The following is a 23435-nucleotide window of genomic DNA, read 5'->3' as shown; positions in this document are numbered from 1 at the left end:
GTCCCTGAAGGAAAAAAGAGAGAAGAAAATAGAAATCTCAGATTTCTATTCCCAGGGAAAAGGCCATTTCAAAATGGAGATAAAATAAAGACTTTTAAGACAAAGGCTAAGAGAATTCATTGCCAGCAGAGCTGCACAACCAGAAATGTTAAAGGAAGTTATTTAGGTGAAATGCATGTAATACCAGATGGAAATTCAGATTTACACAAAGAGATGAAGAGTGCTGGGAACTGTAAAAGAAAACGAAGGCCGGGCATGGTGGCTCACGCCTGTAATCCCAGCACTTTGGGAGGCCGAGGCAGGTGGATCACATGAGGTCAGGAATTGGATCAGCCTGGCCAACATGGTGAAAACCCATCTCTACTAAAACTACAAAAATTAGCTGGGTGCGGTGGCACACACCTGTAATCCCAGTTGCTCGGGAGGCTGAGGCAGGAGAATTGCTTGAACCTGGCAGGCAGAGCTTGCAGTGAGCCGAGATCGCCCCACTTCACTCCAGTGTGAGCAGAAGAGTGAAATGCTGTTTTAAAAAAAAGAAGAAGGAAAAAGAAGATAAGTATAAAAGACTGTATTCTTATTTTTAATCACTTTACAAGATAATTGTCTAAAGCAAAAACAGTAATAATATATTGTAGAGGTTATAACATCTGTAGAAACAAAATGTATAACAAAATAGCACAAAGGCTAGGCAGGAAGAGGTGGAAGTACTATACAGTTGTGAGGTTCTTACCCTACAAATAAAATAGTACATTAGCATTCAAAGGTAGACTAATAAATTTAAGATGCATATTGTAAACCCTAGGTCAACCACTAAATTTTTTAAGAGTACAACCAATGACCCAGCAGTGGAATAAAATGGAGTAACAATAAAATACTAAATTAATCCAAAAGAAGACATGAAGAGAGGAAAAAATGATACAAGATCAGACAGGAAAACTCAGGAAAAAACTAGCAAGGTGGTAGATTTAAATTCAGCCATATCAATAATTATATGAATGGTAAAGGTCTAAATGCCCAATTAAAAGACAAACTGTCAAATTTTATTTTTTCAAAAAGACCCAATTATATTCTCTTTCTTCCTCTCTCTCTCTCCGTTTCTCTCTCTCTTTCTTTTGATGGAGTCTGGCTCTGTTGCCAGGCTGGAGTGCAGTGGTACACTCTGGGTTCACTGCAACCTCTGCCTCCTGGGTTCAAGCAATTCTCCAGCCTCAGCCTCCTGAGTAGCTGAGACTACAGGCCCACACCACCATGCCTGGCTAATTTTTGTATTTTTACAAGAGATGGGGTTTCACCATGTCAGCCAGTGTGGTCTCGATCTCCTGACCTCGTGATCCACATGCCTCGACCTCCCAAAGTGCTGAGATTACAGGTGTGAGCTACTACATGGGGACCTCCAACTATATTCTTTATATAAGAACTTCCCTTTCCTGCCCAGGGTGACCAGGGTGGTCTGGAACTCCTAGGTTCAAGTGATCCTTCTGCCTCAGCCTCCCTACCTGCTGGGATTATAGATGTAAGCCATCCTGCCTGGCAGGACGTCACTTTAAATATAAAAACATAACACAGGCTAAAAGTAAAAGGACAGAAAGAGTCGCACACACAAACGCTAATCAAACACTGACAAAAAAGTTAGGGTGACTTAAACAAAACAGAACAGAGTGAAAAACAGGAAAAATTAAAAATTAAGGTGGCTATATTAACATAAAACAAAGTAGGTCTCAGAACAATATTACCAGGAATAAAAGGGGATATTATACAATGATAAAGAGGCCAATTCATCAAAAAGATATAATCCTAAATATATAGTGCCTAATAACAGATCTTCAAAATACTTGAAACAAAACCTGATAGCACTGAAAGAAAAAATAGATAAATCCAGAATTATAATTGGGGATTTCAAATTCATCTCTCCATTCAGTAATTGATAAAACAAATAGACAGAAAATCAGAATGATATAGACAACTTGAATAACAATACCAAACAATTCAATCTAACTGACATTTGTAGAACACTATATACGACAGAATAAAAATTTGCAGGAAAAAAAAAGATTTGCCAAGACCGATTGTGTTACCAAAATTCTGCCCATGAAACAAAGCTTAACAAATTTTTAAAAATTGAAGTCATATAAAGTATGCTTTATAATCAAAATGGAATTACACTAGAAACCAATAATAAAAATATAGCTAAAACATTTCCAAATATTTGAAAACAATGCCCTTTTTAAAAAATAATGCATCAAAGAAGAAATTAAAAAGGAAATTTAAAAATATTTTAAACTGAATGAAAATGAAAACACAATGTATAAAAATTTATGAGATGCAGCTAGAGCAGTTTTTAAGGGAAAATGTATAGCATTAAATGCTTATACTATAAAATAAAAAAGGGGCCAGACACAGTGGCTCACACTTGTAATCCTAGCACTTTGGGAGACCGAGGTGGGCCAATTCCCTGAGGTCAGGAGTTTGAGACCAGCCTGGCCAACAGAGTGAAACCCTGTCTCTACCAAAATACAGAAAAATTAGCTGGGTGTGGTGGTGCATGCCTGTAATCCCAGCTACTCGGGAGGCCGAGGCAGGAGAATCACTTGAACCCAGGAGGTGGAGGTTACAGCAAGCCAAGATTGTACCACTGCACTCCAGCATGAGCAACAGAGTGAGACTGCCTCTCAAAAAATAAAAATTAAAAAAATAAAAATTAAGAGGATTGGAATCAATAATCTAAACTTAAGAAAAAGAAGGACAGCCAGGCGCGGTGGCTCACGCCTATAATTCCAGCACTTTGGGAGGCTGAGGCGGGTGGATCACGAGGTCAAGAGATAGAGACCATCCTGGTCAACATGGTGAAACCCTGTCTCTACTAAAAACACAAAAATTGGCCGGGCGCGGTGGCTCAAGCCTGTAATCTCAGCACTTTGGGAGGCCGAGGCAGGTGGATCACAAGGTCAAGAGATCGAGATCATCCTGGTCAACACGGTGAAACCCTGTCTCTACTAAAAATACAAAAAATCAGCTGGGCATGGTGGCACGTGCCTGTAATCCCAGCTACTCAGGAGGCTGAGGCAGGAGAATTGCCTGAACCCAGGAGGCGGAGGTTGCGGTGAGCTGAGATTGCGCCATTGCACTCCAGCCTGGGTAACAAGAGCGAAACTCCATCTCAAAAAAAAAAAAAAAACAAAAAAAAAACACAAAAATTAGCTGGGCATGGTGGTGAGTGCCTGTAGTCCCAGCTACTCGGGAGGCTGAGGCAGGAGAATTGCTTGAATCCAGGAGGCAGAGGTTGCCAGGAGCCGAAACAGTGCCATTGCGCTCCAGTCTGGTTAACAAGAGTGAAACTCTGTCTCAAAAAAAAAAAAAAAAAAAGAAAAGAAAAAAAGAAAAAAAAAGAAAAAGAAGGACAAAATATAGCCAAAGCAAATGGAATAAGGATAAAAGCAGAAGCAAATGAAATCGGAAACAGATACACAGAAAAAAAAATAATGAAAACCAAAGAGTTTTACTGAAATAAATAAAATGGATAAATCTCTAGTCAGATGGATAAAAAAAAGTAAAGAGACAAATTACCAATATTAGGAATGAAAAAGAGATACCACTAAAACTCCTACAGATATTAATAGCCAGTGACTATTATAAATAGCTCTGTGCCAATGTATTTGATATCTTATGAAATGTCCTAATGGAGGCCCTCAGAAGTGGCCAAGTCATTTCTTCCACATCTGCACCTGGTCTAACTGTGAGGCTTGGGGCAGCCGTGAAGGGAAATGTGGGTTACCCACTGTTCAAACTGCTGTGGGAACACGCCTCCAGCCTCAAGTGAATGGGGTTAGCCTGGCAGAGGCTACACTGTGCTAACTGACCGAGTTCAAAATCTCAGGTTTATCTCAGGTCTGATCCTGTTTCTCAACATCTAGTACATAAGAAATGGTGGCCATGGACTTAATTCTGGAGACTGCCCAATGGCAGTGTTGGAAAATCCCCACATTTAGGCTTTTCTTCCTGTCTAAGCCACGCTGGACACCATCTGACACGGGGCTCTCTCTCTCTGTCTCTCTCTCTCTTTCTGTCATGCCACCATTCCACCCTCTCTTCCATTCAGACCCAGGTAAATAAAATAAGAACAAGCAAGGGCTTTGATATCAAAGTAACCAAGATTCAAGTCCCAGCTCTCCCTCTAGCTACTAATTCTCAAAGCCTCAGTTTACTCATTTCTGTTTTAAGGTTGTTGTGAACTCACACCTCTAAGATCGCTGTAGAGGTTAAATAACAAGATGCATGTACAGTGTTATGAACAAGATCAGGGCTAACCTATCAGTCTCTGGTCTCTTTCCAACTCCAATGCAGTTTACTCCCTCCTCTCAGTTTGACCTTGAACTTCAGAAGCTTCAGGAGGCCAGGGACTGGGTCAGTTTTCTTCTCACCATTGTAACTCTAATACCTACACAGGTGTTGCAAGGCAAAGAGCATGTATGTAATAAATGTGTTGAATGAATGGGTGAATGAATTAATGAATGACAATAGTCATTCTAGGTATCATGATAGTTGATACTGGATGCTAAAATGTATTTTCCAAGTTCCCACAGTGCACATGATTGCAGAAGGAGGAATGGGCAATAAGACGGATAAGATCCAGTCTTTACCCTTGAGGAATCCATAAATGTTTTCTGATGTCTACTCTGTGCCAGGTCTGCTCAGAATCAGCTCAGAATCTGATCAGAATCAGGCGTACTGTCCCTTCATACAGTCAGGTAGAAGGGGAGGAATACAGACAGATAAATTATTTGGTGGTAACTCACGCCTTTCCATTCTGGGAAGCCAAAGCGGGCAAATCACTTGAGGTCAAGAGTTTGAGACCAGCCTGGCCAACATGGTGGAACCCCGTCTCTACTAAAAATACAAAAAAATTAGCCGAGCATGGTAGAGCGCACCTGTAATCCCAGATACTCAGGAGGCTGAGGCACGAGAATCACTTGAACCCAGGAGGCAGAGGTTACAGTGAGTCAAGACTGAGCCACTGCACTCCAGCCTGGGTGAGAGAGCAAGACTCCATCTCGAATATATATATATACATATATTTAAACATACTGTCTGCTTCTATAAAACGTGGCTTCTCCAAGCTGTGAACTTCCAGCAGGGAAGGACCCTACTTCCAAATTTCCTGCTCAAACCCTGGTGTTAGTTTTTGTTTGTTTCTTTGTTTCTGTGCAGCAAGCAGCAGAAATGTTAAAGTTTAAATGAAAGTTTTAAAAAAGGGTATGGTTGTAAAGAAGGCTTCTTGGAGGAAGATGTGTCAAGACAGGACATACGGGCAGGGTGTCAAAAGTGGGGAGCTTGGGGAAGGGCTTGAGTTTAAGAGCACAGTGTGGGCAGGGGCCCAGAAGCAGAAAAGCAGCATGTTCAGGAGCATGGCAAGTGACCTGATGGGGCTAGAGAACTGGACCCACATCAGAGCGAGGCAGTGGACGAGTGGAGGGGGCTGGAAAGAGTGGCAGGGGCAGGATCATGTGAGACCTTGACTGTTAAGTTAAGGAGCTTGGGCCTCATCCTAAGAGCTATGGGGAGCCATGGGAAACAGTGGTTGGGTTCTGTGTCCCAAAGCTCATTCTGGGAGTCTGGAGACGGGACCAGTGAAGAGGCTAGTACAGCTGTCTATGCAAGATGGCACGGCCCAAGGCTGTAGAGAGGGAGAGAACTGTTTCCTCATTGTTGGAGGTGAAGGCATCAGTGTGCATGTTTCTACATGTGTCCATGAGCACAAGCAATCTTTCTTGGAGGGTCAGTGTAATTAAAAAAAAAAATTAAAAAAATTAAAAATAAAAAAAAATTCAGTTTCATGGCTATCGCACTATAGCCAACAGCCCGGGGGAGGCCAAAGTTACCAAAGAAAGAGGCTGAGAGACATCCAGCCAAAGCCTGACTTTATATTTCTTTCTCGTCAATAACATCCTGCAGATTCACATTCTTCTACAGGTTTTAAGGTGTTCTAATTCCAGTTATCTCATCCAAAATATTTGCTTTTCTGCCTTTCTTTGTGTTTCCTGTATGCCTCATGTCAACATCCTTATTCAGGTCACTTGTTGAAAAAAAAAAAATCCATTAGGCCAGGCTGAGGTGGAGCCTGGAATGACCAGGAAACTTTACTCTAGAATGAACTCCTACCTGAGGCAGATCTTCCTCCCTAGCAGGGCCCGCACTGGCCTGCTTGTCACCTCCCTGCTCAGGACTCTGCTGATATCACAGACCTAGCTCTAGGCCAGTTTGGGAATCCAGTGAGGCCACTGGAAGGAAAACTGATGCAGGGATACCACCCTCCTTGGTGACTCAATCCTAGCTCCTGATAACTCATGGGTTTTTTTTGTTTGTTTTTTGTTGTTGTTTTTTTTTTCTCTTGAGGGCCACAGAACATCCTTTATAGAATGCAGTTATAGGCCAGGCGCAGTGGCTCAAGCCTGTAATCCCAGCGCTTTGGGAGGCCGAGGTAGGTGGATCACGAGGTCAGGAGATCGAGACCATCCTGGTCAACATGGTGAAACCCCGTCTCCACTAAAAATGCAAAAATTAGCTGGGCATGGTGGTGCGTGCCTGTAATCCCAGCTACTCCGGAGGCTGAGGCAGGAGAATTGCCTGAACGCAGGAGGCAGAGGTTGCGGTGAGCCGAGATTGCGCCATTGCACTCCAGCCTGGGTAACAAGAGCGAAACTCCGTCTCAAAAGAAAAAAGAATGCAGTTATACAACTGACCTCAGAATACGCCAGGATTTTGCAGCCATTATAGAGAATTGTCTCTGGAGCCAGACTGTCTCAGCTTATATCCTGGCTCTGCCACTTCCTAAGCTGTGTGATCTTGGGCATTTTTTTTAACCTCTTTGTGTCTCAATTTCTTCATCTAAAAAATGGACTTATATAGTATCTACTCCAAAGGGTAGACTGTTGTAAGCCTTAACTAAATCTGTCCATGTAAGGAACCTAGAATAGTAACTGGCAGACAGTAAATACTCACAGAAGTTTAACGCCTGGGATTGCCTGCTGTAGTTTGTGAAAACTGCTGCTTCTCCTTTTGGAAAAATCAGGATGGCACTAGCCCACCTCCAGTCTTCCAATGCTTCTCCATCTCAACAGCATTCCCTAGAGGTGATGGATTTCTGTCATCTGCAGGTTCTCTGAGATGCAGTTGGAGCAATTTAATACAGCAGAGCAGTCCCATGCTCCACTGTAGTCTCACTGCCAAGCAGTTCAGTAGTGTTTCTCAAAATGTGGGCTTCAAACTAGCAGTATCAGCATCTCGTGGGAACTTGTTAGAAATGCACATTCTCAGCCTCTCTCCAGAACCTACTGAATCAGAAACTCTGGGGGCGGAACCCAGCAAGCTGTGTTTTAACCAGCCCTCTGCTAAGGTTTGAGAACTGCCACAGCATAGTATAGCACAGTGGTTTATTTAGGTAGCTACAACCCAGTTCATTGCCCGCTCCTTCTTCACAAAGTGTTCCTGATTCCCTCAGAACCCACTTTTACTGACAGCTCTAACTTCCTCCCTGTATTACTGTTGTCCATGTCCAGAAGTGCCCCCTGTATTGCAAGTTCCTGAGAGCAATGTTAGGTCTTACTCCTCTCTGCACTGGGCAGCCCAGGGCCTGCCACAGGGGCGTTTGCTTAGGAAAGATATGCTGAGTCAAGTGTGCCAAATTTCCAGTTTCCTCTGACTAAGGCTACTATTACTGAGCCTCTGCTCCTTCCAGGACCCTTGCTCATACTGCATTTTCCTTTGTGAAGTGTGGTCCTCTCCTATGCTAAAATGCCTGGTTCTTTGTCATTTCTAGCGTCCTTTAGTTCCGCCGGTTTCTCTGGGCCTTTTACTCTTCAGTCTCCCTTTATGTTTGTTCAAAGCCCTTTGGAGAAGGTGTCAGATCTCCTGGCAAACCTGTCCTCCTAATCCTTATTTTCAATCATAATATTTGTACTGATAACAACACGTCAAGTACTATACACCGGGCCCTGTGCTGGGCATTTTACATTCATCCATTCATTCATTCAGAGACAAGGTCTTGCTCTGTTGCCCAGGCTGCAATGCAGTGATATGATCATAGCTCACTGCAGCCTCTAACTCCTAAACTCAAGCAATCCTCACCCTCACCTGGCCTCAGCCTCCTATGTAACTGGGGCTACAGATACATCCATGCCTAGGTAGTATTTTTTTTGGTACAGATGGAGATTCTCTGTGTTGCCCAGGCTGGTCTTCAACTTCTGGGCTCAATTGATCCTCATGCCGCAGCCTCCCAGAGTAGTGAGATTACAGGCATGAGCCACAGTACCCAGATGGCATTTTACATTTATTATTTTAGTCTTTACAACAACCCTAAGAGGAAGATACTTAATCCCGTTTGGATGGAACACAAGGAAACTGAGGCTCGAACACAGTAAGCAACATTAACATGTGGCAAGGTTGGTACTTATTCAGGCTGAGGCCAAGTCAGGGTCTGGGTGGATGGACCAGGAGAAGTGCCTTGTCTAGGCATGTATATTCATATAAGAATGATCCACCAACAAACCTGTCCAGTGCCCTTGCTCAGGAACATGGGTCTGACCAGGTCCCAGCCCATCAGGGTGCCTTACCACAGTGCGCAGGGGGTGTCCGACTGAATGCCCGTCTTCAGTGCATCCTCCTGGCCCAGCATTTGCTCTTCTGTACAGTGGGAGTTTCAAACTGTGTTCCACAGACCCTTGGAGATGAGGGTGGGTGGGCTGGGCAAGTGAGAGGCAAACCCAGAGGAACTGTGGGACCACCCAGCAGCCTGTCATCCCTGTCACTTCTTGAGCTCCCAAACAAGGCTGTATTTGAAGAAAGGGTTTCACTGCTTTTAAAAAGCTAGAAATTACTGCTGAATAATAATTGTCATTTTAGGTGTCTGTTTCTTCTCCCAGAATGTCCCTGGGGAGCAAGAACTGTACCCACAGCACCTAGCATCAGGAAAGTTGGCCAAATGGAAGGGGAGATGAGAAATGAATGTACTGAGAGCTCTCCATGTAATATCCCCTCCTCAGCTCTCATCCCACCCCCCATTCCTGCAGGGAAAAGGCCTTGAAAAAGTTGAGTAAGAAACGAGCAGGCAGAATGATGCAAGGGAGCTGTCTGTACACATTGCAACAGAACTTTCTAAAACAGGGCTGGGGCTGCTCCCAAGGGTCTTAGCCCTGGCCTTCTCCTCTACCATCATCCAGACCTGTCACACAATAGGGCCAAAAGCCATTACCAAGCCCTGCTAAGGCCTGACCTTAGCGCTGGTAAGTCAGTGGGTTCTGGAAGTCTTGGGTTCTGGTTTGAAACCTGGATCCATCTTCAATCACCTGCTTCCTTCCTTTCAGCCCTACATCCATGCCATCAAGTCCTAGAGACTCTAAAGCTCAGCACCTCTCAAAACCACCCTTGCTTCTCCTTTGCCTTGCCACCCCTTCAGTTCAGGCTGTGTCGTCATTACCTCTCCCCTTCCTCTCACCTGCCTCCCTCCCTGCCACCCAGCATCACCCAGGTCCCTTCTGCAGGCCAGGCCTAGCGTTGGGCCCTGGGACACGAAGAAGACTCAGATTCTACTTGGCTCTCAAGGAGCCTCAACAGCAGGTGTCCCCAGACTTTTTACACAGGGGGCCAGTTCACTGTCCCTCAGACCGTTGGAGGGCTGCCACATACTGTGCTCCTCTCACTGACCACCAGTGAAAGAGGTGCCCCTTCCTGAAGTGCGGCGGGGGGCCGGATAAATGGCCTCGGGGGGCCATAGTTTGGGGACGCCTGCTCTACAGGAAGAATCCACTGTATAAACATTTAGAGTTTCAGATGCTCTGAAAGAGGGAAGGTGGAAGTCTGATGCCAGCACAGAGATGGGGAGGGTCATCATAGGGCCACGAGCTGTCTACTTCCCATTACCCCCAGCTCTACTCTCCAACTTTCTCCACTCATACTCTCCTTGGATGTTCTGTGTGGCATCTGTAGGTTGCCTTCCCTCTGCGCAATTAGAAGTTCTGGCAGGCCAGGTGTGGTGGCTCACACCTGTAATCCCAACACTTTGAGGGGCCAAAGCGGATGGATCACCTGAGGTCAGGAGTTCAAGACCAGCCTGGCCAACAAGGCAAAACCCTGTCTCTACTAATATTACAAAAATTAGCCAGGCATGGTGGCAGGTGCCTGAATTTCCAGCTACTCTGGAGGCTGAGGCAGGACCCAGGAGGTGGAGGTTGCAGCGAGCCAAGGTCACCTCACTACACTCCAGCCTGGGCAACAGAACAAGACTCCGTCATACACACACAAAAAAAGTTCTAGCAGAAGACTGGAGGAAGTGGCAGAGACCCTGCCAGGTTCCTGTGGGTTGTCTGTGCCCCTTCAGCAAAGGCCACAGCTTCCATTCGGCAGCCCTCTCTACTCTGCCCGCCTTGCACCTGTCGTGTCCTCCTCTTAGTCCTTTAGGCCAAACGCCCTATGAGGTGACCAGCCCTGGGCTACTGCACCATCCCTTGAGTTTTGTCATAGCTTACTTTCATCTTTGCAAACAGTCTTTGTATTAAATTGTCCTCAGATTACCCAATTTGGGTGGGCTGATTCCCACAGGGACACTGACTAATACAAGGCAGAGGTAGTCAGGAAGAGTGCCATGGAGGTAACAGTTAAAGGTGCTCTTGCCTGGGAGATGATGTTTCTAAAGCTTGGTTAAAAACCAAGACTGCTTGCCATCCAAGACTATACACCATCAGGCCCCTGATGACCAAGCAGCATGTGGGGAAGTTACCAGGAAGAGGGACAGTAGAGGACTTGGAAATGGAAGCAAGGAGTTCCAAGAGGGGTGCAGCCATGCCACACAGCTGCTCTGGCTGGCAAATTCCTTCGAATAAGGAGGCGGGTAGGATAATATGCTAGAGGGCCATGCCAGGCCGCCTCTACACTGCCCGCCCACTCTCCAAGTGAGTTGAGCACTGAAAGGAGTTTAATCCCGATGGGCCCTAGCCTTGGGGCAGGAGAACTGGTTAAATCCCAGCCCCATGTGGCAAGCTTTTTAATTCCCTGAGCTTTCATTTTGCCAACTGCAAAATGGGACTAATCTCACAGGGCTGTGGGGGGAGCGTAAAGGAGGCAATGAATGGCAATTTGCTTCCGTCCAGTAGTTCTGATGTTTCAGGTGCTCCCTCTCCCAGCCTTGGGAGGCAGGAAAAGCATACAGCTTTGAGGGTCTGGAAGATTTACTGTGAATTCCAGCTTTACTACTTCCTCCCTGTGTAATCCAGGACAAGTCACTTCACTTCCCCGCATCCCATCTGAAGAGGAGTGGGGGTAATCACCGCTTATGGGGTGGCTGTGAGGACTGGGCAAGCTCACACAAGCCAGGGCCCAGCACAGAGCAGAGAGCTTGGCACATGTTTGTTTCCGTCTTTCTACCTGTGCATTTTCTAGGGTAAATGTCCTTCCTGCCTTATAGGCTGGCCACTTACCCTCCTCGAGGATGTGTGCAATGGAGGAGCTAAGACTGCCATCACTGAAACGTATCTCAGACGTGCATGCATCAAACCCCCCATGAACTACAAAGCTGCATGCAATCCTCAATGGCACTACAACACTGGTGACTGAAGTGGTGCGAGGATGAGCCATCCTTATGGATGTTCCTCTCATCACATACCTCCTTTGGTCCATCCCCCAACAGGATGAAGTCCAAGCTTCTTGGCAGGACCACAAAGCCCACCCTGGTCAAGACCTTCTTGGAGGCACGACTAGACCAATCTCTGATTTACCCAACACACCCATGGGTTGAGAGATCATGAAGGGAAGATAACCAGGTCATAGAACACATTCTCACAGCTGTCCTGCTCACACACTTGCAGGAAGGGCAGGGCTGGTCATTATAGGAGTCCAGGGATGTCAGGAGGCATGGGAGGGGACCAGGAGAAGTCAGAGTTTGGTGTGAGCCCTCCACCCTTGTCCCACCTCACACAGGGGAAAAAGAGTCCCAGGGCACAGGAAGCTGCCAAGAAACTTCCTTTCTGGGCTACTCTAAGTTTGGGTCTGGTTTTCCTTCCAAATCCAATCTGGACCAAGTTGTTTAAGTAGTACCCGTGGGCATGGCGGCTGAAAGCCAAGGGGAAGGAGTCTTCTAGAAGTTGAGATGCCAGGGGTTGTTCTCTCTGTGAGATGGCACAGAAGCAAGCAATTGTGCCTCTCAGCCCTTGGACTTGCCTCTGCATCCTCTCATAGACATTTCCCACATGGGAAGGGCCTAAGCTGGGGATCACCAGATTTTATGGCCCTATTCCCCAAGCACCCATCTCTGCACCACCAACCCCGCTGATCTTTCTAATCCACCAATCCAATCAAGGTGCCTCTCTGCTCATACCCCTCCTTTGGTCTATCCCCCACAGGATGAAGTCCAAGCTTCTTGGCGGAACCCACAAGACCGTTCAGATCTGGTCCCTGTCCTCAGCCTCACTTCCTGTCTGTCTCCAGCTCCACTTCCTACCCATCCTCTGCCTGTATCTTTCTTCCAGCCACACCAGGATGTTCACAGTTCCCACCTCCAGGCCTTTGCCCATGCTATAACCTCTGCCTGACACCTTTCCCCTTCCCCTGTGCCTTACAGAATCAGACTTCTCATCTCAGGTCCTGCGGCAATGTCACTTCTTCTTGACCTTTCCAATTTACCATTCCCTCCCCTTCCTCTATGACTCTACTATTCTTTTTTAGGGGGCAGTCCACCTTGAACTAAGCATCTATGCCAAGCTAGGCCCACACTAGGACACAAAGTGATGCAGTTCCTGCCCTTGGGAAACTCCTGGGCCCGTGGAGAGGCAGGCAGACAGTGACAGCACAGGGGGAAAGGCCAAACTTGGCATTGCCTTCCATGTTACTCTTTGCAACAACCTGGTGATCTTAGGATCATTGGCTTTAGGACACCATCGCTTGATTGGGTCTCCTCGAAGCCAGGGACTAAGTCCAATTACTCTCGGTGTCCTAACGAGGGCCGGGCTCAGAGAAGGTGCACAGCAAAAATGTGCTGAAGGAGATGAACTTGGGATCTGAATGTTTCAAAAAGGCCTTGGTAACTTCAAGTCTTTTTTTTTTTTTTTTTTTTTTTTTGTGAGACGGAGTTTCGCTCTTGTTACCCAGGCTGGAGTGCAATGGCGCGATCTCAGCTCACCGCCACCTCCGCCTCCTGGGTTCTGGCAATCCTCCTGCCTCAGCCTCCTGAGTAGCTGGGATTATAGGCACGCACCACCACGCCCAGCTAATTTTTTTGTATTTTTAGTCGAGACGGGGTTTCACCATGTTGACCAGGTTGGTTTCGATCTCTCGACCTTGTGATCCACCCGCCTCGGCCTCCCAAAGTGCTGGGATTACAGGCTTGAGCCACTGTGCCTGGCAACTCCAAGTCTTGCCATTTAAGACAATGATGTCTCACATTACAGCACAGTGGTAACACTCTTACATGCTATAATTTCACTTGATCCTCAAATACTCAAGTGAAGTCAGCAAAACAGAAACTGTCACCTCCATTTCATGATGCAGCAACTGAAACCTAGACAAGTTAGTGATACTGATTTGCCCAAGGTGAGAGAGTGGGCCCTGAGTTCCAGTCCAGGCCTCTTCCACAGGAGACATTTCCAGAGTAGGCACAAGCCACAGACTGACCTGGGATCTTCAAGGCCAGCAGGAGTCTTGCTTCCAAGAGCACCCTCTCTGAGGAGAGGATGCCAGGATTCACTGGCACCTTCAGCCTCCTCCTGGCTTCACTCCTCCTTGCCCAAAAATAAACCACACCTGTTTCCACCTCCCAGCCTTTGCACATACCAGTCTCCATGTCTCCCCCATCCCCCACACGTGGCATGCCACTAGCCTACCCTCAGTTTCCTAAAAGGCACTAAGATCTTTCCAGCCTCATGGCCTCAACACATGCCGGACTCCCTGCCTGGGATGCTTTTCTTTCTACTCTTGGCCAATTCAGGCCTTGGGGCCCAGTGACATGGTCTGGGAGACTTATCCCTGTGGCCTCGAGAGGACTGAACAAATGGAAGTGTTTCTAGGTTGCACCAGTGGCATTTATTACCTGCTGCCCTGCGCCTGTTAACTTCTGTCATTCTCCCTCTCCCTGTGAGAACATGGTAAAGACCACAGTCTTATGCTGTGAACCCACAGCTAGCTTGCTCCAACAATGCCTAAGAAATCTGTCTTGTCACTGCCATGCTTGTTGTCCCCACTCATTCCCCGAGCCTCCCATCCAACAAGTTGCTCCACCACATTCTGGTGGATCTCGCTTCCCATGCTCTTCTCTAGACAAGGCCTTCCCTCCATTCCCTCTATCACTGCCCTGCCTAGAGGCTCGTCCTCTCTCACATGGATTCCCCCCGCCCCACAGACTCCCCACTGCCCTCCTGGCCTACAGCCTGTCCTGTCCATTTCCCATACAATGGCTAAGGGCTCTTAAAACTCACCTGACCAGTCATTTCCCTACTAAAGCTCTCCCAAAACCCAGCTTCTACCCTGATGTCTCAAGAGTGGCACTTCCAAGCCTCCCTCAGTTCAAGCACCCACGCCTCTCACTTTAGCCTCATTTTTGACAGTTGCCTGGGCTCCAGCCACTCCAGGGTCCCCAGCCCTGCCCCAGACATGCTGGCTTTTCTAACACTTTATGCCTATCTTTCTGCTTTGCCCTCACATCCTCCATCTGCAAAATTCCTACCCGTTAATAGGCAAACAATTCTGGAAGCTTTCTATGTGCCAGACACTACCTAGGCTCTTTTTGTACCTTATCTCATATACTTCTCAAAGCACCTCCCAAAAATAATAATTATTATTCCCATTTTACAGATATGGAAACTGAGGCTCAAGAGAGGCAGGGCAAGAACTGGACTCCTAGTCTATCTGATTCCAAAACTGCTGTACACCAACCTCTCTGGGAAATGCACCAGCCCCACTTCCCCTACCCCAAGGCAGAGTCCTCTCTCCTCTGTGGTTCCATAGCCCTCTGGTTTCTCGCTTGTCTCAGCTGTTGTCACCAGTGACTGTGTGTGGCTGTCTCTGCCACCCCCACAAGGTGAGCATCCCAAGGGCAGAACCTGGGCTAATCTGGCTGGGTCTCCAGCACCCAGAAGGGTATAAGTGCTCTGTGGGGTTTCTTGATAAAGAGATAGAAAGCCAGAAGCAGTTTGGGTGGTTTAGACACTCAGCCCTAACCTAACTAATCCTGATACCAGTGACCAAAAGCAGGACCTTCGCATCTTTGCCGCCAAAGCACTGCCCAGCCAAAAGAGAAAAGGGCCGAGACCCTGTACGCCCTCGCCTGCGCTGCACGTGCTCGGTTTTCCCCGCCCAGGTACTGGCCGCCGGGCCGTACCAATCTCCGCGGGGGAGCGCCCGGGGGCGGACTGAGGGAACGGCGGGAATAACCGGGCGCGCTCCCTAGAAGGAGGGCTCAGAGCTGCTCTCTTTTTACTCATTCCCCAGATCCTCGCCAAGCAGGCTGCCGTGCCTCCTCTGCGCCCGCGCCGAGCCGAGCCTCAGGCGTTGTTCCCCCGCGAGCAAGTGGCGTTGGCCGCGGCTTGGAACTGCCAGTCCCGCCGCGCCCCGCCCCGCCCCGCCCCGCCCCGCCCTCTGCGTCACCGCCCGCGGGGTTGTGAGGTGATAAAGTGCCGCGCTCCGGGACGCCAGCGCCGTGGCAGCCGTTTCTGCTGGGCTCTGGGCTGTTTCTGCCGCGCCGCCACTGGCCGCCGGCGCAGCTGCCGGTGTCCTAGCCGCCCAGTCTCGGCGCAGTCCCGGTGCCCCCGTGCTCTGCGCGAAGCCCTGGCCCCGGCGGCCGGGGCATGGGCCAAGGGCGCTGGGTGAGGCGGCTTCCCGCGGAGCCGTGACGGGGCGGGCTTCAGCATGAAGACCCTCATAGCCGCCTACTCCGGGGTCCTACGCGGCGAGCGTCGGGCCAAGGCTGACCCGAGCCAGCGCTCTCACGGAGGACCTTCGCTGTCGCGCGAGGGGTCTGGGAGATGGGGTGAGTGTCTGCGGGCTGAGCGCCACCGCGCAGGGGGCTCCAAGGCCTGGGCAGCCTCGGTCCTGGGGTTATGGACCTGCGAGAAGATTTTCTGGAAAGGGCCCTGTGGCAGGCTGGTGGGTGCTGATGAGTGCATGTTCCTTCTCCGCTCCGGCACTCGTCAATTTTTGCGACCTCTGTTACATCACTTTCCACCACCACCCCCGGCTTATTTCCCTCATCCGTGAAGTGGGAGTGGTACCACCCACCCTTCTCAGTTATTAGGGATATTAGAGAACTCTTCCCCAACCCCCACTGTGGCTGGTGTCCCCTGGCAGTTCCCTCCCATCTCCCTGCACCAGGTGCCCTGGATGGGGCAGGATGGCATGGGTTTTGCAATCTCCTGAGACAGCCACCAGACGGGGGCATGCCCGACTGGAACAGGTGTGTCTGCCCTGCTCTGCCCCACGCCCATCCTCTCGCCCAGGCTCTGGAGCCCACCCAGCAGCAACTCTGAGCCTGGCATGCCTAGAACGCAGCGGGGAGGCCCCTGCATGTCATCCAGGGTAACCGAGGTCCTCAGTGAATTGGCAGAGTTGCAGTCAATCCCCCTCCCACACACCCCCACCCCCCGGAGCTTTTCCCATGCAAGGAAGAGCAGCTGTTCCAACCCCCACATCCCTTACCTAGAGTCGGAGAAACTGAAGTGGGAGGAAGCATGCCTAGGGTTTCTTTAGCTGATACCTTAACCCCGGGAGACCCTGGGAAGTCATCACAGCCGTCCTGGTCCGCGTGTGTCTTGCATGAAGCGCCTCTCTCTCCTTCTAAGTCTGTATTCTGCTTGCTGAGCCTCTCTGACATGTATTTTTCTTTAGTAACTTAACAGTCGCTTACTCCATCCACCTCTGTTATAAAAATAAAGCCTGCTAATTATGGGAATTTTGAAAACTATAGGCAAAAGAAAACAATTTCTAGTAAACCGACTATCCAAAGATAGCTTCCTATTAGCATTTTAGTATATTCCTTATTTTCTTTATACACATTGCATGCATACAGTTGAGGACATGTTATAGATAGAGTTATGAATCTTGTTTTCGCCCCCTTAATGTAACGTTGAGGTTTCTCTTCTGTTAATCAGAATCACTTATAATGATCTAGTGATTGCAATAACCCACCTGCAGCCATACCACACTTTAACTGTGACCTGGGCATTGGCATTGGTCCTTGTGTGACTATCGCTGTGGTTATCTGCCTCTCTTGGTGTGGGTGCTGCGTGTTGCCCTTGAAGAGATACACAGCTGCTACCCTGTCTCCGGGACAAGTAGCCTGAGCTGCCCCCTGCACCCTGGCAGTAGCCTCTGACAGCCCCTTCTCTCACTTGAGTCCTTTTCTGTTTCCTCTGTCCTTTGATGTCCTTTGGGAATGAAGGGACTTGCCTGTGTTCATGCTTTTAAAGATGTTTCTGCACTAGGTGGTGGGATAGGAATGTTCTCTATGGTGGTGCTTCCTGGAGATCCCATTCCCTCAGCTCTGCCATCCACAGGCTAGGAGCTGTGTCTTCCCAGAAGCCAGTGACCCTGGCTGTCATGTTTTTGACTTAGAGTTTGTAACTCAGGAGAACTTGTACTTTAGCAATTGGTTTTAACCAAGCTACTTAATATCATGTCAGAAACATTTCTCCGTGTTGTTATCAGATCTTGAAAACTTTTTTTGTTTATTAACTGGGGTCAAGGAATGTACATCATGGAATGTAGGAAGGGCTGGTATGAAATGTAAACCAGTCAGTTTAGCTTTCTGGGATCTACTTTGGTGAAAGATTGGGTGGAGTAGGGGAGGGCACTGAAGCACATTTTGTTATCTGGGCATTTCCATTAGACCTGCTTTCTACATCCTTGGTCCTTGAAGATACTCCCCAGTGGCCTAGTTTGCCTCTGCAGATAAGGTCCCACTGTTCTGAGCTGGTGAACAGCTTGTCAGTTACAGTATTCAAGGAGAGACCATGGATTCTGTGGAGGGAAGTCCTGTGATGGGTGAGAGATTGAAATAGATACCTTGGGATCTGGTTTCTTGGTCAAAATAAAAAAAAAGACCAGCTGTGGGGTTGTGGGTAGGTGGGTGCATGCTGGTGGAGCAGGAGTCTGTATTGATATTTCCTAATCTTTGGAGGGCTGTCCTGTGCCAGGCATGGAAGCTACAGAGTTCATCAGGACAGGAGGGATATATATCCTATTCTTCATCCTTGCCTTTGGGCTAGGGACTCTTCATTTAGACGAGCCCTCTGATATCTGTCTGTGTCCTCAGGGTTCAGCACAGGACCCAGCATGAGATGATGGTGGTCCCAGTAAAATTCTGAGCTGATTTGTTGTGTGGGGCTTCAAAGAGCGAGGCTAGAAACAGGAGTGGGATGATGGATGCAAGTTTTGTTTAATGAGTCCTTTCTGACAGCTGTTGAGGACTGCAACAGGCTGGGGTGGGTGAGAGTGGAGTCCTGCATCACTATAGATGTGCTTGAAACTAAGTGGCTAGATTGTTGGGGGTAACTGGGAACTGAGGGTTGATAGTCACCTAACCTAGTCCAAAGTCATAGGATGACAACATAGAATGTTCTCTCCAATGCTCCCCTCTCATGCTTTCTCTATTGTTCTCTCTCATGCTCCCCTCTCCAATTTGGTGTAGCTCCCCGCCTCATCTACATCACTTCCCCAGCTGCACAGAGGCCACTTTGGGGCTGTGTTACCAAGGGCTCGTCTAGGCTGGGAACGGAGGGCCAAGAGTAATGTTGTATTAGCAAGCTCGGTGACTCAATGGCCAGTGTTGAAATCCTGCCCCACCTCCACCCTCCCGCCCTCAAATTCAACAGCAAGTATTTGAGTTGTAAAAATTAGTGCTGGATCTGGCCCAACCCTCATGTTGCAGATGGGATCACTGGGGTCCCCAGAAAGAAGGGACTTTCCCAGGGTTATCAAAGCCAGGCTAGAACCCAGATCCATCTCCCAGTCTGTGGCCTGATTCCTTAAACCAAAGGATGGTGAGGCCATGAAGGGCTGAGGGCAGAGCTCTGTGCTTTGTAGGTTCTCAGCAGTTTGCTCAATGAGTGAAGGTTGCCCTGCGGTCTCCATAATGTGGGTGGCAGCTTATCCCTTCTCAAGCTTTTTGAGGAGGCTCCCCCAGCCTGCCCTAATGGATTAGAGAAACCAAGATTCCTCAGAGCTTTGGCTACCAGTTGAACTGCCAGTTGTTCCCTCCCCACACCCAGTCACCCTTCAGACTTTCCAAACCCTTCCTCCTGGCCTATGAAGGAAGCCCCATCTGAACAGTCCCCACTGCCACACAACTTCCTTTCCTACCATGTCACCCACTATGCTGTAGACACACGGCAGTCTTCCTGTTCCTGCAGTATGACTCCCAATTCAGTCTTATCTCAGGGCTTTTGAATATGCTGCCTTTCTGCCCAGGTCTTTGCATGGCTGGCTTTAGAACACTCAGTCTCCTCTCAGAGGTATTCCCTGGCCACCCCATCTAGAGAGCTACTCTCAACCACCACATCTTGTTTTATTTTTATAGCCCTTATCACTACTTAAATTTTCATGTGTGCTTATCTGTTTAAGCAATTGTCTCCCCATAAAAGCTCACACCTGTAATCCCAGCACTTTGGGAAGCTAAGGCAGGCGGGCAAATCAGGAGGTCAGGAGGTCAAGAGATTGAGACCATCCTAGCTAACACAACCCTGTCTTTGCTAAAAATACAAAAATGAGGCGGGTGTGGTGGCATGTGCCTGTAATCCTAGCTACTCAGGAGGCTGAGGGAGGAGAATCGCTTTAACCTGGGAGGTGGAGGTTGCAGTGAGCTTAGAATCAGACCACTGCACTCCAGCGTGGGCGACAGAGTGAGACAGTGTCTCAAAAAAAAAAAAAGAATATCAATTCCTTGGTTGGCTGGGTGCCATGGCTCATGCCGGTAATCCCAGCATTTTAGGAGGCTGAGGTAGGAGGATCACTTGAGGTCAGGAGTTCGAGGCCAGCCTGGCTAACATGGTAAAACCCCATCTCTACTAAAAATACAAAAATTAGCCAGGTGTGGTGGTACATGCCTGTAATCCCAGCTACTGGGGAGGCCGAGGCAAGAGAATCACTTGAACACAGGAGGAGGAGGTTGCAGTGAGCCAAAATTGTACCACTGCACTTCAGCCTGGGTGACAGAACGAAACTCCATTTCAAAACAAAACAAAAAGAACAATCAGAAAGAAGAACATCAGTGCCTTGGGAACGGGAATCTTGTCTATCTTTCTCAGTATTGTGACCCCAAGATCTAGCACAGTGCCTGGCACTGGTAATAGGTACTTACTATTTGTTGAATGAAGGAATCGTTAATGGGACTGCCCCATTCCTCTTGGAGGAAGCTCTGCTTTTAGCTTCCGTATGATTCCTTGAGCTTTCCTTGGGCCTCCTCTGTACCTATAACCTCCTATGCTGCGTGCTGAGGTTGTAGCTGTTCCCTGCCCTGAGGTACCCACAGTCTGGCAAGGAGCTTGCTACATGGCTAAGTGGCGAGCGGGCAGAGCCAGGCTCACCATAGCCACCCTTACCACTTCCCAGGGCTTATTAGAAGCCAGAGAGCCAGGATTCCAGGCCTTTTGTCTGGGATATGGCTAGGGGGCTTACTTCTTCTCTGGGGATCTCAATCCTATCTAGCCCCTATCTAGAAAATAGGGTCAGAATTCTCAGATTCTCAAGGATGGAGGGTTTTGTGAATTTGTGACATTCATGTTAGTCCTTGCCATTTGTCCTGTGTTACACATGCAACAGGCCTCCAATACTGTGGAGAGTGGCAGGCCCTGCTCTAGGGCATCCAGGAAGGCTTCACTGAGGTAGGGACTTGGGATGTGGACCCTTTAGTTTATTGATTGAGCACCTTCCGTGTATCAGCTGCAGTCCCTGCCTTTGAGGAAGTGAGATCAGGGGGATGTAAACAAGATGACTGTGCAGAGTGATCTGCGCAATGACAGGAAAGAGTGCAAAGAGGCAAGAGGGGGAAGCTTACTCACCCTGAGGTCAGGGAAGTCTTCCTGGAAGAGGTGACATTCAGTCTGGCTCTGGAAAGATGAATAGACATTAGCAAAACAGGCAAGAACATTCAGGTACAGGAAATAGCATAAATACAGGCATGAGATTTGGATAGGAGAGACTGACTGACTGACTGCAGGGCCTCTGAGTGACCAACCGAGGCTGAGGTCCTAGTGTAGTGAGAGCCAGAGATAAGAGACAGAGAGGATGCTGGATTCAGGCCTGTGGTGGCTCACCTACGTCTGCAGCAGGAGGAAGAATTGAGAGCTCATAGGAAAGGAGTCTGGTGCAGTTAGTTTCTTGGCCTTCAGCACTTTGAGGGCCTCCTGTGTGGAGCTGCTGGCTAATTTGAGGGCCTCATGGGCAGGACTCAGGGCCAGGAGTCAGGCCTGGGCTCTGTCTAGCCCCTGCTTGGCCACTGACCTACTATGCAGCCTCAGCAAACCACTACCCTTCCTGACTCTCAGTCTCCTCATCTATGGAATGAGCAGAAGTGTCGTAAGAACCTGTGTGCAGATTATGGTGCAGATGCAGAGAGGTAAACCTGTGAACCTTTTGGGGAAATCAATAGAAATGGGAAATACAACTCCTTTTCTTGTAAGAGCAGAAGTAGCCATTCTAAGCCCTGCATCTGCTTCCCATGTGACCTTGGGCATTACCCTGCCTCTTGGGGCCTCAGTCTTCTCATCTGCACATTGAGGAGGACTGATTGAGCCAAGGACCCCCTTGGCTTCCCTTCATCCCTGCTGGAGAAATGTGATTCCAGTCTTGTCCCTAATTGCTTTGGGACCCTTGAGGTCAGCCACCTCCTTATTCTTGTCCTCGGCTTCTCCTTGTGAAAATGGTGCACTTATCCACTTGGGACCAAGGTAAGTGCCCCCCGAAGAACCTGTCTCCCATGCTTGCCCATGTATTGCAATGGGGACATGTTTTGGAGATTCCTTGGTGACATAACCACAAGCTGGTAGTGTTGCCATGGTAACCCCTTGCACTGCAGTAGCTACTTTTGAATGTGCTAGGTCACAGTGGGTGGGGGTGGGGAAAGCGGGCCCCTGGGGTCCTCAGCAATCATGTCCAGGGTTCTGGATGTAGCTCCATGTTCGATTTCAGGAACATGGCATCCTAAGAGCCTCAATTCCTTGGCTCTACCTCTAGGAACTCTGTCCTACTTGATGAAAACGGAATAGATGGAAACCCAGATGTATGGAGTAGCCCGAGGAGGGGCTTATATTCCCTTTAGGGTGACCTGTGGATAAAAATTCATTAGTGGATTCTAGCAGAGCACAGACGGCCCAAGTTAGCAACTTCCTAATTTAATGCTAATGGGAAAACCTAGAGAGGGGAGGAAGAGGCTTAGGGGACCACCAAGTCTACAGATCCTCAGCCTGGCTCCCTGCAGCAGGCCCTGAGGACTGACAGCCCACTTCCCACCTGGCACACCTACCATAGCTGTGTGCTGACTCTCCAGTAGTTTGGCTTCCCCTTTGGGCCAGATGTCCCAGTGGGTCCTGCTTCAAGGATACCTCATTTGCAAAACAGAACCCTTAAATGGGATTATTAGTCTTTGCAGAAAAGAACTCGCTGGTGTTTTGGGACCAGGCAGATGGCTAGCTAGCTGTCTTAGGGCTCTTAGGCACCAGTGGAGGGAGTGGGCTCTGAACTGGCTGTCTTCTATGCCTTCAGCATAGAGGCCAGGACTCCTTGACCTGTCTTTTCCATCTAGACTCACACAGTCTGTGCTGCAGTCTGGCTAAACTACTTGCAGTTAATTCCTCAAACTTGTCCTCTCTCTCATTTTCGAGCTTTTGCAATGCCTTTTGCAGAACTCTGCTACCTGGGGTTCTGCCCCTGTACCTTCCTCCTGGAAGGCATCCATAAGAACACCCTCCTGTGGAGGTTGGGGGCCTCCCCTGCATTCCTGGTCCTGAATGACCCTTCGTTATAATTGTTTGCAGCCTTGTCTCCCAACCATATCTGGGGTGGGCAGCGCAGGAGCAGAACTCAGCCTCTAGCAGATGCCCAAGAAGCAGAGGAGAGGCAGGGTCTAGAAGCTCCCCTCCTGGTGTGGAGCCTGGTATGTAAAGGGTACTTAGAAAGCACTGGTATGAATGTTAGTGTTTGGCCTTCACCCTTCTCTCTCCCTTCCTCTGGGGCCTTCCACTGTTGCCCAGACATTAACCACTCTCCAGCTGGAGAAGACATTCCCTCCTGATTCCCCAGAAAGCTCTGCTTGACCCTCTGTCCTGGCACAGGTCAGTCAGCTGTGGGTGGACTTTTTTTTGTCTTTGTCTAGGCCCTGTTTATTCATCATAGTCCCCTCAAGCATTCAGTCATTCAGGGGTGAGATGGGACAGGCAGGGATGTGGTCAGTCCAACCTAGGCAGAGAAGA

The 23435-nt window shown here is 48.7% G+C and overlaps 1 protein-coding gene across 1 annotated transcript in view; it reads left to right on the top strand.

Annotated features, from left to right (window-relative positions):
* The first annotated feature begins 15649 nt into the window (after positions 1–15649).
* DGAT2 (diacylglycerol O-acyltransferase 2) overlaps positions 15650–23435 on the top strand; it is a 34947-nt gene continuing 27161 nt past the window's right edge. Inside the window, exon 1 of the mRNA XM_003923484.3 lies at positions 15650–16003. Coding sequence (XP_003923533.1) covers positions 15883–16003 — 121 coding nt within the window. The 5' untranslated portion in view covers positions 15650–15882. The remainder of the gene's footprint in view (positions 16004–23435) is intronic.

Source organism: Saimiri boliviensis, chromosome 6 (genome assembly GCF_048565385.1).
Source record: "Saimiri boliviensis isolate mSaiBol1 chromosome 6, mSaiBol1.pri, whole genome shotgun sequence".
NCBI classification, from domain to species: Eukaryota; Metazoa; Chordata; class Mammalia; order Primates; family Cebidae; genus Saimiri; species Saimiri boliviensis.
Note: the sequence above shows the minus strand (reverse complement) of the source record. Positions and strands in the feature narration are given on the sequence as shown.